Source organism: Podarcis pityusensis (genome assembly GCF_964106645.2).
Source record: "Podarcis pityusensis genome assembly, chromosome: 5".
Lineage (NCBI taxonomy): Eukaryota > Metazoa > Chordata > Lepidosauria > Squamata > Lacertidae > Podarcis > Podarcis pityusensis.
The window spans coordinates 72,158,942-72,176,749 of NC_138032.1; the positions used below are offsets into that span (position 1 = coordinate 72,158,942).

Below are 17,808 nucleotides of genomic sequence, written 5' to 3' on the forward strand. Positions count from 1 at the left end.
GATCAGCAGCCTCACCTGTCCGGGGACAGTCTACGGGATATCTAACAATCCGGGGAAGCAGCGCTGGAATAAGGGAATTTCCCACAAAAAAGGGAAGGTTGACAGCTATGCCCCAGCCGCTCTGGGCAGCTTCCAACATATATGAAAATGTAATAAAATATTAACTCCATACCCTCCAAGATTTATCCCAATGGAAATAGGGCCGTCCTAAGGAAAAGCGGGATGTTCCCGGGATCAAAGCAGAAACCAGGACGGCTTCACTAAATCAGGGACGTCCCTGGAAAACGGGGACACTTGGAGGGTCTGTCATCCCCAGTGTTTGGAGGTTACCAGGCTGGGGAAGGCTTGGTTAACCCAAGGAATGGAGGAGGGGGGGGATTTGCAATGCAGCACCTGCGCAGAGGCAAGGGCCAGGAAGGGTTGCACCAGTGCTTTCTTTCTAGAAAAATAGGTGCTGGTACTCACAAAGAAGTTGTTACAGTAAGTGCCACACTTTTTAACAAGAGGTGTCGGTTATCTGTTTCAGAAGATGAGCAACCGCCTCCAAGAATGGTCTTAGAACTCAGGTATGTCCGTGTGGAATAAGATGACCCTTACTGGGTGTTTCACATGGCAAGGGGGCTCACAGAACAGTTTGCTATGAAATACAGCTAGGGCCAGAGAAAATGACAAGTCAAAGGTCTCCCTACTTAAAAAACAAACAAACAAAGTCATTCATGCTCCTTCACATCATATGGGAATTTAGGCAGGTGCACCTGTCCAAACGCTCAGAGCTTTGTTATTATCCTGCCCATATTAACTGTCCTATTTCTACTCTACAGGAGTCTCACTCCTAAAAAAGACAGGCAATCCTTGATCACACAACTACATCCTCCTTAAGTCACTAGGTCTTTTATAGTTGCAGTTGCACAGCTGCTCTTAGGGTTTCATAAATACAAGGTTATCAGATTAAAATATTTACATACAAAGTATTAATTGCATTTTATCATTTTATTAATGAGCCTGAGTGGCCTTATATATTATTAAAATAAAAATCAGATAGAAAATTTCCTTTGTTTTTACTTTGAAAGTTACATTGCTGAACTGTGGCAGATTCTCCTCAATCTGTTGAGTTGTAGAGTCACCTGAAGATGAGTATCTTAATACACTTTTGCTCACACAATAATATGAATTAAAATACTTTTAAGTGGATTACATACTTCCCTTTCCTCACATGCAAGCCTCTGCCCTTGTGTAGGCAGCCAGTAGAATAACTGTTGAACATTAACTTTAGGTTTGATATGGAAAGATGACTATTATAGGGAGATGGCTGCCAAAAGGAACAATTAAGCTATTTCTAGCTTGTAAGGTGAAGTTGAGGCTCCAATACTTTGGCCACCTCATGAGAAGAGAAGACTCCCTGGAAAAGACCCTGATGTTGGGAAAGATGGAGGGCACAAGGAGAAGGGGACGACAGAGGATGAGATGGTTGGACAGTGTTCTCAAAGCTACAAACATGAGCCTGACCAAACTGCTGGAGGCAGTGGAAGACAGGAGTGCCTGGTGTGCTCTGGTCCATGGGGTCACGAAGAGTCAGACACGACTAAACGACTAAACAAACAAAACAGCTTGTAAGGTGTTTGGATGGTGCATGAGTGATCTTCTGGGGCAAAACATAGGGAGAAAAAACTAACTGGCATGGCGAACACTTGGCAATTCATGTAGTGAACCAGCAGTCAGAAATGGCTTGCTACATGGAGGTAGCTAATTCAGTTATCCTAATGAATTGAGATATTCTAGCAGCTCCTTTTAATGCGTAAAACATACATAGGGAAAGCTTCTTATGAAGGATGGAAAACATTTAAGGTCCAGTCAGGCTGCTCTTCTCTGTTCATCTGTAAATAATCATTGTTGGCACTACTCATGGGTTAGCTCAAATCAGGGACTGCAAATTCACTGTGTGAATTCATGCTGTGAATTATAGCATGGCAGCAACAGTAGGCAAAGTGAAGAAATAGCACAATTGGCTTCAAGCATTAAAACAGGATGGGGTGTGTTTGCATCTCACATGCAGGATCTGAAGAAAGCAGCACAGAAGTAATAGGCCACCTTATGCACAGGTAAGAGGAAGTTGGCTGCATTGCATCTGCAGTGGTCCTGTTCGTTCTTTAAAATGAAAAGTTAAGACATTTGAGGGAGGCTTGGTCTAAATTGCTCAAAAGATCATATTGGTCTCACATTAAGCTTAGACTAAATTTAAAGCCAGCCATGGTGTTGTTCACATCCATTAAAAACCCTAAGTGGAGAAACACCATAGTATACTTTCCACAAGCTGTATTGTATTTCATATCTGTTGGTAAAACAAGAAGTTGCAAGAGAGGAGTGAGAGGCTTTCCACACACATTATTAACAGCAACCAAAATTTAAACGACAATTTAATAGACCTTAAAACAGACTATACGAGTATAAAACACTGGTTTTGTATTTCAAAAGTTGCAGGAAGAGAGCCAGGTCATTTTAAAACAGTCTTCTACAAAACATTTGCCAGTTGGTTACATAAAAGACACTATATACAATATAAAAGCATAAAATAATCCACACTGTAAAAATAATTTAAAAACAAAATATTTTCATTTTAAAATATCTCCTATAGCACAAATACATTTTGACATGCAAGCAAAGCTAAACATATTGCATTCTTTAGTGTAGTCTAGCAAGTTCTGCTATTTAGAACCTGGACCATGAGAAAACATGCCAATGTTTTTCAGATGAACACAGAAGGCCATTCTTAACACTTTTTTATGCTATTGTTACGGAACAGATGTATTAATTGCTTAAAAAGGACAACCACTTTACATATTTCAAAATGGAATAAATATTAAAGCAATGTACATGAATGAATGATCAATAACTGGCAGAGCTCTCTTGGGATACGGCTGAAAAGTGGTTTCACAAATAAACATAAAACTTACTATTAAATACAGGGTGAGGAAACACATTGTGGAAGATGGAAACAATCTGCAGCTGGAAGTATGTGTGACATCCACTTTTAAAAGGCAGCCTTGAAGAAGCAGCGTTGTGACCAATTTCTGTAGCTGCTTTTTGTATAATTCAGTACCAACACGTGGTATTAAGTTATTCAAAACAGAAGCCTGTCCTCAAACAGCATATTTTAAACTTATGCTTAAACTGAACTTTCTGTTTTATATTGGAAGTTTAAGTTTCTCCTTTTAAGGGTTTGTGTTGGGTACAGAAGCTCTTTTGGAGACTGCTCCCATATCCTGAATATTATATACACACCTTCAGTACATTTACATATTCACATTTTGGCAGCATTCACAAAAGATTTTATACATTAAGTGCTAGCTTTGTATACTGACTTCCTGTTCCACCTACCCTTTGTGTGTCACAAAAAAGTTTAATGAGCTACTATTTAACTGAACACCATTTTGCTATAATTTTGCAAGCCAATAGGCACTATTACATATCCACAGGAAGTTTTTTGTTTTGCAGTAGCACTTTCTAATAATCAAAGTAGTCAGGGATTTCCAGGTATTCACTATGATGCCTAATTTCAATATGCTCACATGCATTTCAACATGAAGACTAATGTTAGAAACATAGCTGCCATACTAACTTTTGGGGAAATACCAGTGTTAAACAGATTATGCAGTAACAGAGCTGGGGGGGGGGGGGGAGACTTTAAATAAATCAAAGTGTTACAAAGCAAGAGGCGTGAAAATACCATTCTTTGGTCTAGATTAGCTGTTCCCTTTATATTATATTAACATTCCAATGGCTTTTTCAAAACAGTTAAAAAAAAAAAAAAGGTTGAAATTTGTTAAGCAAAAATACTGTATATGTACACACACACAGCTCACACAGATTAAACTTAATAAAAATGAATGAGTGACAGTAAAAAGATACTTAGTACCTTCAAAATTCAAAAAGATTAGTGTTGAGTGTGCCTTTATAGAATTTAATTGGAAAAGTTAGAAAACTATGCATGAAAATCTATTCTAGTTGCTTATAAACACTACATCCTTATATTTTCCTTGCTCTAAATTCAGTACACATTCATTCCAACATGCCAAAACTGCTAATGCTGGTGGGAAAGTTCCTGAAACCAGTCAGTAATTACTTTATAGTTTGTCTGTCGAATGGTCAAATCCTACAGCTTCGTTTACCGACACAGACTCAGATTCCTGAAGCTCAATTCCATCTTCTCCATATCCATTCTCCTCTTCTCTGTCAGGAGTATCTTCTTCTATACCGTTATAGAACTCTTCAATTTCACTCTCGTCTTCTATGTCTAAGCTTGGACTATGACAGGACCCACTATCGCTGCTACTTCCACAAGAGCTGGAGGATATGACATCATCTTCAGAGTCCGAGTATACCTCAGCACCATGGAAAATATAGCGATTTGGTGGTAAAAACAAGTATTGGGTACCTGAAACATGTTTGATTAGCAAGAATAGTTATTTCAGCATTAATAATCCCAAGAAGTCCTAAATGTGATACATTAATGCTTATGGGTTGTCATTATTTTAAGCACTACTGTTTCTAGGTAAGGAAATAGGTATACATAAAATTTATTACACTTTAATTTCACATGTTGTGGACTATGGAATCCCTTTTTAAAGGCTCACTACATGCTGCTATGTGCTTAACTGGATTCAGCAACATATGAAGGCATTCACTATTCAGCACCCCCCTCCAAGTTTCTCACTGTACACATAATGTACACATTCCAATATTGTCTCAAAGGAAGAGCTCCCTTCCACTCTCATTTACTGGTGGCCACAGTCAAAGATCTTGAGGGAAGGGAAGCAGTTATGAATGTGTAACTAATTTCTGTGGTTTAATTATGAAGTCTACAATCCACTTCTTTCCCTTCACTTTTCTCAAAGATACATCTTAATAAGCAATGACGTCAGACTGTGCCAATGACTGTTATCAAAGAAATACAGCAATCGCTTCAGAGCTTACCGCCTAAAGGTTTATTAAAAGCAAGTTGACTGAAACACCATTTTTGATGGGCTGTGCAATTGAAAGCTACACTAAAAGGCCTGTACAACTCTTGGTATTGCTGCAACCTGTTCGTGCTGCAAGTCTCTCCCATTCCAGGCATCTAAATGAGATTTTGTTTTACTCAGAAAATCATATTTTTATCTCCAGTATACTATTAGACATTCTGAACTTGAGGAAAGCATACTGTTCTATATTAATACAATTTGTAATGCAAAAAACATTTCCATGCATCACATCTGGCAGACATGTACCAGAAGCTTGGTGCTGGTGTGCATACTACAACTTCTACAGGCAAGCTGCCACAAATACCAAGTCAATTTCTATATGGCACTGCAAAAAAAAGAAGAAATTGGATGGTGTGGAGAAAACTCACATAGTCCATATAAGGAATGGCTTCACAGAAATAGCTTGGCACTGAAAACTACTGCCATGTGACCAATCCTTGTAAACTGAGGGGAAAACAAGTTCCCCAATTCTTTTCAGGTTTTTCTTGCAGCAATTTAGTTGATTTGGATGCTTAAAAGCAGTGGTAATAACAGAAGTCTGCATCTTAAAATTTGGGTTGCTTTAGATAATCCTTCAAACCTTGTTTTAGATTTTAGGAGTGAGACTTTGCCTCACATGTTCTCCCCGCCCCCGCCCCCTGCACTCAAGATCCCCTTTCTGCTTAAAGCAAAACTTAATTTTGTCACGATGTCCTAATCAGGCAAACAATGCTGCTCAAATGTGTAGAAGTAATTCCGAATCCTGCAAATCATGTTTGAGGATTACCTGAATTGACCCTTCCCCCTCTTGCTGCTTCTGGATTTTGTGAAAAGACGAGGGAGTGGGAAAGAAGAGGGGGAAGAGAAACAAAAGATGTGCATATTTCCTGTGGGGAGATGCAGGGAGGAAATATCCACGGGGATATGTACCGTATTTTTCGCTCTATAACACGCACCTGACCATAACACGCACATCGTTTTTAGAGGAGGAAAACAAGGGAAAAAACATTCTGAATGAAACAGTGGATGTATCATTTTTGTGCTTCATGCTGTGGCCACAGACATGTGATCTGATGGTGAATTTGGGGTGACCCAATGCAAAAATCCTGAGAATCCCTGTGGATCCATGCTTTGTAACCACGTTTTTGCACAATTACAGTCCCAGGCAACAGTGGGTGCGTGATTTTTGGGGGGCAGGCTGTAGCCATGGACATGCTATGTGCTCTGATGGTGAATTTGGGCTGACCCAATGCAAAGATCCTGAAGATCCATGTGAACCCATGCTTTTTAACCACGTTTTTGCACCATTGCAGCCCCAGGCAACAGTGGGTGCGTGATTTTTTTGGTGCAGGCTGTAGCTATGGACATGCTATGTGATCTGATGGTGAATTTGGGGTGACCCAATGCAAAGATCCTGAGGATCCATTTGGATCCATGCTTTTTAACCACATTTTTGCACCATTGCAGCCCCAGGCAACAGTGGGTGCGTGATTTTTGGGGGGCAGGCTGTAGCCATGGACATGCTATGTGCTCTGATGGTGAATTTGGGGTGACCCAATGCAAAGATCTTGAGGATCCATGTGGATCCATGCTTTGTAACCACATTTTAAGTGGGGAGGGAAGGAAAAACACAGAAGGGACAAGGAGCACGAGAGGGGTGTGCAGAGAAGCAGCTGGCTAAGAATGCAGGAGAGGGGTATAACGGGAGGGAGGAAAGGAAGGCAAAAGTTTTCTCCCACCTGCATGTTTTCCGGCTGCCTGATATATATATTTTTTAATTGCCTTGACAGAAGAAAGCATTTTAACTGCATTAAGAACTATTTAGCAGCGAAACCTAAGCTTTGCCATCCCTTAAGAGGTACAGACACTGTAATCTTCCAGATCGCATGAATTTACAGGCAAAACACTGTTTAAGGATTTCATCCTTTTAAATGGAAGAAAGCATATTTGAATGCTGTGTGTCCTCAAAAACAAAAGCAGGAAGTCAAATCAGAATTTTAAGCTGAACCTGTAATCTCTCTTCCCTTCACAAACATTGTTCCCTCTGGAGCATGGAGAGGAATTAGAAGGAAGGATGCTCTGCTTTCCCCTCTGCTTGCCTGGAGGGGAGGGGCTTTCCCTGCTCTTTGTTCCGTTTGAGCAAACACAGCAACGAAACAGAGAGGGTGGGCAGTAAGACCCTGAGGCAGAATGCAGGAAAGCAGCCGCTTCCTCTTTTCAGGTTTCCCTTCTCCGAGACACGATTTGATTTTTGCCTGATTTTTGCCTCCACTCGCGCCATTCGGCTCCAGGGACCACACATTTGCTCAATAACACGCACAGACATTTCCCCTTCCTTTTTAGGAGAAAAAATCTGCGTGTTATAGAGAGAAAAATACGGTAAATTCCCCTCCCCTTCACACGACACACAGAAGTGCCATTTCCATTGCCACTTTTTAGATTGTGTGGGATCGCCCATAATGTACTTGGCAGCACAATCTTATACACGTCTTTTCAGAAGTAAGCCACATTGAACTCAATAATCCTTACCAGCCTGGAGTTGGTGTGAGGGTTAAGTGATGTCAGTGGGGCCAAGCTGGGATCCAGGGTATCCCTGGTTGGCTCAACCCCTCCCTGGCACATCCTGTTTGGGGGCTTACCCCCAGTACAGCTGTTTTGGGCTGGGTGGAGGGATAGTGCTGCCCCTGTCACCCTACCTGTGGCAGATCAGAGGTCTGGACTGCAGCCTACTTGCTGAAACCAGTGGTAACCTATGTGATGCCAGTTATTGTGGACTACAGCTCCCATCATCCTTGACCAAGTCATGCCAAATGAAGGTGATGGGAGTTGACTTAAAGGCACTGCACAACTTCATCAAGTGTTTATCAGTGTTTCACGTCCGATCGCCTTTCTAGATTTGTTGCATTTTAGAACAAAACAAAGATTACTACATTGTTTTATTACAAATATCCTAATTTGGATTTTGCCCACAGCCATGGGTAGGACCACCTTCAGGGACAAAGTGGGATATAATTATAAATAGATATCTCATTTCATATGGGTCTGACAATAGCTTTGTAAGGCAGAAAAGCAAAGAGATAAAACAAGTATATTAGAAATGCAGACATTCGTTTTGAAGGCATACAAAGTAAATTCAGTTCATATTGCCTACATGTAGTTTGAAAGCTTGCAAACATTTGAAGTAATCAGCTGGTTCAGTCAGAGGAATTCTTTCATTTGTTCAAGATTTCCTATTGTACTGCACCAACATAAATCTAAGTATTTCTTATTGAAGTGGATGTACATGTTTTCATTTCTCTGGTTGCAAGATCAGATCATTTTTACAAAATGCTCTTCACTACTGACTGAATTCCTTCAAAACAAAATTGCTGTGTTTAATACTTTGAAAGTATTGTTTAATTTGAATGTAGGTGTTTGCAAATTATTTAAGCACTTACCATCAAGCCGCTTGCTAATCTGCTCTTTTGCACATCTATTAACCCAACATTTTCTCAGTGTTTCAACAGATGTTTTTTCACTTCTCTCTTTGTTTTCCTCTTGGTTAGATCCATTTTCCTTCACATGTTCTGGGTTTTCTAGATGGTCAGAAAGACTTTCAACATTCTCTAAAGAGTTTTGAACTTCTTGAAATTTTTCTTCTACACAGTTCTCTTTAGACTCCAAGGAAGCATCAGAATTTCCTGCTTTATATTCAGAAGATTGCTCTGAACGTACCACCTGAGAATGTTGTGGTGCAATTCTTTCAGGTGAACTAGAATATTCAGAAATGTTTAGAGGAGTAGGTGGTAATTCAGCTGAATGTATTTCAAATTCTTTGTGAGGTCTGGGAGGCTTCTCTGTTATTTCTGAAAGTTTGACTGAATTGCTACAAAGTTTTGTATATTCACCACCTAATCTATGACATAATTCATTGATAATGACATCACAGTCACCAAGAAGCTCCACGTCGAAGTGTAGATGAGGCAATGGTTCCCTATTAATTAGAATCTGAGGCACTTCATGTGGGATAGAACCTACATGTTTACGAAAAATAAAACAAAATGTATGTTACAGAAATATAATGTCAACTGTTATTAACAAATGTGACAACTAGTTTTAGGAACTACTTGTAAATGCACTAAAAAGTGACCTAGAATTCTGCTTCTGCAATATTACTTAATAGTATGCAAGATAAATACACTCCTTTCTCTTATATTCCTCCCAGATCTAAATTCAATAATTACAGCACTGTACAGCATGACAGTTGTATGGAAGCTCCGTATATATTTATTCTGAAACAGAGACTCCCCTCCATATGCCTAAGAGATGAGCAATCAACACTTACTTGGAATTAATGCAACTGGTCTTACTTTAAGTGAAGACCCGATAACAATGAGAAGATCAACCTCATCTTTGTCATACTTCATGGCCCTATGAAACTGCTCAGGTAGATTTTCACCAAAGAACACTATTTCCGGCTTCATGATGGCAAGTGGTTCATCAGGTGAACACCTGGGACATCTAGGAACAACCTGCATACAGAAGGTTGCATTATTATTTTTAGTTTTAGTTTTATAGAAGCTAAATTCAATTAGCAAATCACTGGGTCAAAACATTAGCTGCAACAGATTTATTAAGAAGTTCAGATTGCTATAAAAAATGACTGATGTTATAATCCACAGCTTTTCTAAATAATATTCCAAGTGTAACAAAACTGATGATGACATGCAAGTATGAATTGAAGACTAATACTTTAACCAGTTTTTTTCCCATGAAGCACCTGAACAAATTATTTTTAAACTCGTGAAAATGTTAGAGATTACAATTTTCCAGAGAACTATTCTATGAATAATTTACAAATATTTCCTCTCATCTGTCCCAACAAAGAGAAGCACAGCACATGTTTTATCAGCTTTTGTGAAGGATTGCCTCACATATGTATTCTCTCTCTATTGTACAGAAACAAATTATGATGCATACAATGAAGATGCATCAATTAAACATTAGAGTCATGTGTTTCCATAGCCAGCATGGAAACCCAGGTTACTAGCCTCTTAGCAGGCTTATAATAATTTTTGCAGGGTAGTAGTTTCCAGGGATGCCTTAGTTCCTCCTTTTCTAGTCTCACAAAGCCTTTCCTCCCAATTCTCAGTCTACTGTCACTATGCATCCTTGATTCAACCACCTTGTCTCCAGACCCCCATCCTTTAGTTTCCCTCCTCCTAATCTTCCCCAAAGCTGCTTCTTTCCCTAGAGCTTACAAATTATATCCCTGCAACTTTCCCTTCCCAAATGGAAGGTGGACTGAAATCATTCTGACACTGCTAGCTCTAATCTTAGGCAGCTGAGCTAAAATACTTAGGGAAATAAAAGTCAAAGTGTCCTCCAGTGAATGACAGGTCAAGCGTCACATCTGAACTAACCTACAAGAAATATTCTACTTTGAAGGATCTTTCCAAGCTGCTTTGAGCTCAACTGAAGCAATGGTGAAATATAAATATAGTGTTATGAGATTTGGGGTTGGGAAGATTCCAGACCCCTATAAGCCCTGGATCCAGCAAGTGTTAAAAGCCAATCAAGCCAAGCTAGCTTTCTGAACCCCTAGGTAAGCATCTGGAACCTCTGGAATCTTGCACTGCTTGGAGATTGGAGTGGCATGCAACAATGATAATAAATAAGAACTGCACTTGTCTGGAGAACTACAACTGTTTCTATGTAAACTGAATTCTTGAACTGCTGCAGTTCACATTTCTAGATATAAGGATAACATTTTATCTGATAGTTATTAACACTCATACTTTTTGTTCATTAACAGTGCATTCCTAATCATGTTTGCACAGAAGATCAGTTAAGCTTAGTGAGCCTTACTCCTTAAGCCTGTTTATGAATGCAGCCTTAAATGTACCTGATAATATTTATGGTTTTATTCCTACCTGATTGAAAATGTCTCCTCGAACAACTTCACAATCAACTTTGTATTTACAGATGAGGCAAGAAGCTGTTGCAAAGGAACCTGAAACACATACACACACCAGAAAGCAAATAAGGATGTATGCAGTTGTCTGGATTCATATATTAACCGACCTAGTTTATTCTAGTCATACTGATCTGAGCATAGGAACACATACAAACATATATGACTTAATTTGCATGTTCACACTTAGCTGATAAAATTCACTGGATTATATCCAGTTAGTCATACTTAGAGTAGGCCCACTGTAAGCAAACCCTTGGATTCCAATGGGTTCACTCCAAGTATTAATTAGTTGAATACTACCCATTGTTGTTTTATTTCATTTGTTCATCCTGAAAATCTATGGGGGCACTGCAATAGAATTCACTGTCAGGGAGCGGAAGCACAATCCTCTTCAGATGTATTCATAAATGTACAGTTCAAAACATTTATCCTATTCTATATTCTCCAGGAACTAACCAAGTGAGAGATATGCAAAATGCTGAAAGATTCCACATACCCCTTATCACGCACATTAAAATTAACATGAGATCTAGATAGAATTTAAGATTGACTAACCATGACATTGGATTATCCTTTGAATTCCTGCCACTTGTTCCAGTGTATCTATGTTCTGAGTATAATTGCGAAGCAGTTTTTTTTCTTTATCCATCAAAGCTATAAATTTATGACAGAGAGATGGTTGAAACTGTCCAGGATATATTTCCTGTAGAATTTTTAAAAAAGCGAAAAATGAATTTTGCTAATATCACATTTCAGTTTTTGTTTAAAGATCAGCCACCATACATTAGCTATTGCTTACTAGAACCAACATTTTCTTAAACTGATTGTAACTTGTGTTAACCTTTCGGCTTGGAGAAAATACTACTAATATACATCATTAACTTAAATGGGGGAAATGTATACACCATCTCCTGCCACCCCCATTGAACATATGACATGCTATGCACAGCTTAAATATGGAGTCATGTCCAGTGCTGCTGTTCTGATAGCACAGCATACTTAAGCTATTTAGCATGCACAATCCTACATCCAGAAAGATCCTCAAATGAATTATAGGTTGTACTAAAAAAAGTATACAGACAGCCCCCTTTTATGTGGGAGTTACGTTCCGAGGCACCACGTGCATCAGTGAAATCACATATAATTGAAACCCACTGAAAAATCTTTGATTTTACATTTTACTAGCATTGTACGTATTTATGTTGGTCAACTTAGCTTGTGCCATTTTCATTAATTATGTTATTAAATTTATGAAAGATACAATTTGTTCATAAAGTGGAAAGCTTCCAAAACAATATTATTGCTTTTTCAGCGGACGCCTTAAGTTTAAGCCAAAAATATTTATGCCATAGCTTGGCATATAAATACACCGTCAGAAAATTAGTTTTCCCCACCCGCCACCATCAAACAAGATTCAGTATATGCAATGCTATTGTAAAGTCATAAATCATAATGGCATTTAAACATTTGATTGTATTCAGAACTGTCCATGAGTGGAATAGACTTTTAGTCACACTGAAGTATTTCACTTTCCTCTTCCCATCCAGACACCATCAAAATCTGATTCAGAGTAGGGAAGGAGATCATCTTAAACTTTTTTTGGGGGGGGGAGGGGGAACCCAGAGGCAGGAGGAAGGCTGGAGAGGAAGATGAAGTTCTACTGTGTAAGCTAAAGTTCACTCACACATTTGACTCCACCTATTTGTTATAAGCATATCGCTACTGTATCGAGTAAAAAAAAAAAAAAAGGAGTAGTGCCTTCTTAATAGGAGAAGCAACAGTGATAGTTACTCTATAAACTTTGGCTTCTTTAGTTTCTTTATATCCCATAAAAATAAGAACCACTACAAAAGAAAGAGAGCACTGATTATTAGTCAAACACACTACAAAGCAAGCATGGCATCATTATTTGCGATTTTATATTGGTGCAATAATCAATGTGCCCCTTTGCTCATGTAAGGGCATAACAGTTTTGAGGAAAACTGTCTTTGTTTTAGATACATAAAGATTATAGGTTGTTTAAACGTATCTGTTTTTCATACAAGCAAGAGAGAAAAGGCACCTTTGCAAACTTAAAAAACGGCCTTGGATCTTTCCTGAAGTAATCAATATCAAACATTGCTTGAGGATCAGGAAGATCTGGGAAATCTACTGCAAGACGTGCATAGATACCATCTCTTGATCTGAAGTCAGGGATTCCACAAGAAACAGATACCTGAAATAGGTTACATACCATAATAAAGATCAATTGTATATTATAACAACATTTGTTGCTGTAAAATATTTGGACTATACACTGTAAAATTTAATGTTTAGAGATTTTTAAAACAGTGAGAGGTTTATAAATGCTTTTAATAACTAACTAAATAATTAACTAAAAATAGTCACACACCCCAACTGTTTGCTTATTTTCTTTTGGCAAATAAAATATTACTTTTTTTTAGAACTATCCATTATTTGGGCACCTAAAAAACTGCAGATTAGGAAATTCCACTTACAACTATAGCAAAACTACTTATGAGAACCCAGCACAATATGCATACAGGCTAGAGAACTGCAGAGTTAATTAACGTTTCAGTTCAGTCACTTCAAAATCAGTAAGACTTTTCTTAACAGGTATCATCTTGGTTCCAGACAAATGAAAGTAGGTAGTGTGATTCTATTCAGGGCATTAGTTGCTGCAGAACAAGCTTCTGCTTGCACTCCAACTAAAGTCATTGTATATGATGCAAATGACCATCGTTGCCAAGTTCTACCACTTACTTCCTCAAACTCTGTCAAATGCTTTACTAGTAGTGTCCAACTGTAAAATTCTATGATACTACAATGGTTTGGAAATAGGCTGAAATTACACTGCTGCCTCAGTCTCCTGGAGGCTGGCCAACAATAGTGGGTTACCAGAAATTAGTTACTTTCCTTAGTCTTTCTACCTACCTTTGAAGATTCACTTGCATATACTTGAACTACTGAAACAAGGGTAGCTGCTAGTGCCTCAATGAAAGGTCAGTGCTTACAGTATCAGAGCAAGGGAATTAAATGTTCCTTCGTGCTAGTGACAGAAGTTAGTTGCTCATCCCTTTGCTCAGGTGCTCTGCAGGATGCACAATGAGACTCTGTCTGCTTGTTTGGATGAATGCTCTCCCCTCCACCACCACCGCACACTGTTCTAGGAGTTCTCCCACCCCTCCAAATCTGATTGGGGGGGAGGACATGAATGGCACTTGTTGCACTGGCTCCCACAAGTGCAACTAGTTTAATCTGGGCCGCAGTACAGAATTGTTGCCCACGATGAAAGGTCTTAAAATCATTGCATTTGCTACAACATTCACATTCCACTAGGGCACACAGGTATCTTTCCTTCAGCATATTTGGGCACATGGGATATAAATATTTTCTTAAGAACTGTGAGCTTTGTGATATGGACAACCATCCCTTGCTGGTGTTGGATATAGAAAGACATCTGCCCAGGAGTGACTCTAGCATTACTGTAGCACAGCAGAGAGCAATCCATTCACATGATCCACATACTTGCATCAGAATAATTAAAATCTCAAATAATGTTCTACTTATTCTATTCAACATTAGATACATACCCCAGCTCCTGTTAAGACAATTATTTTTTTGCACTCTTGTAGTAGTTTCACAGCATCCTCTATTGTATTGATATCTTTTCTCTTTTTTCTTTTAGGTGGTTCTGACAGGATATTAATAACAATTTGCCATAATGTCATGTCATCAAGTTCAGGAGGCGGAATAGTTTCTGGCAACAAGTCTTTCAGAATTGCACGTGGATCTGTGCCTAGCATGAGATGTTGTTGGACAAAAGTGTATGGGCCTGTAATAGAAAATAAAGCAATTGTCATCTGACTGATGCAGAATATTCAACTGATGGAGAAAATTCTGCAACATTTTTTGTTTATCACATTTTCAACAGAGCAAGTAGCATACCAATCTGAAAAATGTGTAATGTACTGCACACAAAAGGGCATGCATTGGCATCATGGGTGAGGCATCCTGTGAGCAACAAATAACCACAGCATTTTTGTATTAATCCCATGAATAGGATAATTGGTTCCCATATCTTTTTTCCTTTGTGGGGTAAAAGCAGCTAAGGAGATTATTTTCAGTAAGAAAACAATTCAAGCAGTAGGGCAGAATTAATCCCTAATTCAGATTGCAACCTCAGTTGCTGCATAAAACAAAGGAAAAAATCGGTGAAAAAAAATTACAGAACTACATGTAATGTGAAAAGGCTTTGGGAGTAAACCCTAAGGAACAATCTGTGCCTGCTGCCTTGCAGGACATCCTTGGGAGAAGAAAAGGCATGGGAGTAAACCCTGCAAAAATTAGGAGTGGAGTCTCTAAGGCACTTGGATGGTGTCTTGTATGCCTCCTTCCCGCAACTCCTGCCACCAAGATGGTGCCAAATGTATTGCTTTCCTTTCCTTTGGACCACATGAGCAAGTGTGAGAGAGGGTCTTGTTGTCTGGGCAGCCCAGGACCTCCATACACACTGCTCAGGCTTGCACCTCGGATTGCCCTCAATTGCCAATTCTGGATTTAGAGCTGAGGAAAGAGATAGAGCACTCCATAGTTCTGTGCAGTGTAGAGGTGATAATATGGAAGGATAAAAGCAGGGGCAATTTGCCACTCAGCTACTCTTCCAAGGTGAAACTCATGCCAAGATAAGCAGCAAAATATACAGGCACCTCAACAAACCACTCAGAGTTCAGATTTACATGAAGGAAAGACAACAGTGTCACAAATATAAAGATATGACTTGCCCAAGAAAATAAAAGCAAGAATGAAGGTGTAATCTTACAAGATATTTAATTGGAACCCCTATATTGAATTCTAAATATCTACCTATACGTGGCCTTGGAGTCCAATCACTGGAGCTTGCATGAGAGGCTCTATCATCTTCATCACTCTCACAGGAATGGAAGCCATTTGCAATTATTTCATCATTAAAAAACATATTGTCTGAAAGACATTAAACAGAGAAAAACTATTATCAGATAAAAGTAGGGCCATCACATTTAGAACAAGTTATGCTGTACTTCACCTACAAGAAGTTGCAAGATTCCTTTTAAACTGGGATTTAATCATGTTTACATCATTCATACTCATTTATGTAAGCTTTAGGTACCGTTGAAATAATAGGTGTGTAAGATTTGCTTTAACTTCTGTATCTTCAAGAGTTGCATAGAAGAGGGTGCTTCGCCTCCACATGATGCACTTGCCATAGAAGTCAAAAAAACCTAGCTTGCCCAAGATCCCTGTATTCTGCACGGGATTACTAGCTTTTTGCTACTAAGCAAACCGTCAGCCCAAGTGAAACTGGCTTCGGTCAACTTTATCCTCCTAGGCACAGGCTGCTATTCAAGGCTGCAAGTTATATGCAGTTACAGCAAACTTGTATAGGACCAGGCTGCACGTTTAGTCGCCTTCTCCCAGCTTTCTTCCCCCACCCGCTCCCGCGGTGACAAGTGGATGGGATGGGAGGAGCCACAGATTACTGCAAACATTAAGACTGTGTTTAGGAGGATTTCCCTAGGCCTTCGGCTCTTGAAGATCGAGGGAGGGAGAAGGACTAAGCAGTGCCTTGACTTCCCTCAGCCCCGACAGCGCGAATCCCATTGAGCTGGGGTTAGAAGAGGATGCCGGTGTTCTCGGGTCCCTCCCTCCCGTGCCGCTAAAGAGCAGGCCGAGCGATGCTGATGCTGCTCCTCCTCCTCCGTGACCCGGTCGCTGCCCTGCGCCCACCTGCCGCCCCCTCCGCCTCTGGAGCGGCTCCTCACCTGGGCGCGCGGCTGCCTCCGCAGCGCCGTTCGAACACTGCGCCGCCCCGCAGCCAATGGCCGCCTCCGCTGCGTCTCCGGCGGGCGCCGCCTCTGCTCCCTCCCCTTGGCTCGGCCACCACCTCGGCAGCGGCGGCGGCGACAACTGCTGCAGTAGTGGCGGCTGCGGCGGCGGCTCCTCTCGGGCCAGGCCCCACCGCCTCAGCCCAGCGCAGCCCCAGCCTTCCTCTCCTCCTCTTTCTCCCACCGCTGCCGAGGCCTCTCCCGGCTCGCTGTTGCCAGAGGAAGCAGCAGCAGCAGCGACCTCTTCCTCCTCCGCCAGGGCCTCCTCTGCGGCGCCTCCTATGTAAAGAGGCGCCTCCGCCTCTCCGCCGGCTTCCTTCGCGGCCGAACAGGCCCGGCCGGCGCTGTCAGTGGAGCCCCGGCGTTGACGCTTCACAGCTGGCTCCGGGCTCTCCGAGGCGCCTGACACAGCGCCGCCGCCGCCGCTGCTGCCGCGGCCGCCGCTCCGGCACTGGAGGAGCGGCGTCTCCCCGTCCGCCATCTTGGAGAAGGAGCAACTACTCCCTCCCTCTCTCTCCGCCCGCTCGCTCGCTCTCACCCCCCACCTTTCCCCGTAGACGGAAAAGACAGTCCTTCCACCCCCTCGCACCTCTCGCTCACACACACAGAGATTTAAACACGTCACGTGACCCCGTCGACGCCCACGCGGGCAGCCGCCCAGCGTAGGGCCGCAACAACAACAAACTGGATCACGTGACGCCGAGAAGGCGCGGGCGGGGGGTGAAATGACGAGGAGGCTAAGTTGCGGGGTCCGCAGTCACGTGACCCCCCCCCGAATTTTTCTGAGGTGCCCACCTTCTTTATATATTAAAAAAAGATTAATTCACCTATATTTTGTCGACTCTTTTATAATAAAACTTGAAACTAAAAATACCGTAACGAATTCCTTTGGATTCTAACGTAACTTATGGAGTGCGGGGTGGGGGGGGGGGAGGAATCCCTTTGAATTCAGTGGGATTTATTTCTGAGTGAATATGGATAGGGAGAAGAT

General features: G+C 40.9%; 1 protein-coding gene and 1 long non-coding RNA gene across 2 annotated transcripts; one reads left to right on the plus strand and one right to left on the minus strand.

Moving 5' to 3' along the window:
* The first annotated feature begins 426 nt into the window (after window positions 1-426).
* Window positions 427-3,681, plus strand: LOC308477369. Its single transcript, XR_013986513.1, has 2 exons — window positions 427-1,348; window positions 1,616-3,681. It is a non-coding gene; the product is annotated as an uncharacterized lncRNA (long non-coding RNA).
* On the minus strand, window positions 2,383-17,601 carry SIRT1 (sirtuin 1). Its single transcript, XM_081005876.1, has 9 exons — window positions 16,755-17,601; window positions 15,820-15,936; window positions 14,547-14,788; window positions 13,016-13,168; window positions 11,509-11,656; window positions 10,910-10,989; window positions 9,322-9,508; window positions 8,435-9,010; window positions 2,383-4,432 (listed from the first exon to the last, which is right to left on the minus strand). Exons 1-9 carry the CDS (start codon window positions 17,296-17,298, stop codon window positions 4,122-4,124), a joined length of 2,358 nt encoding a protein of 785 aa, XP_080862002.1. The 5' UTR covers window positions 17,299-17,601; the 3' UTR covers window positions 2,383-4,121.
* Between the last annotated feature and the right edge of the window lie 207 nt (window positions 17,602-17,808).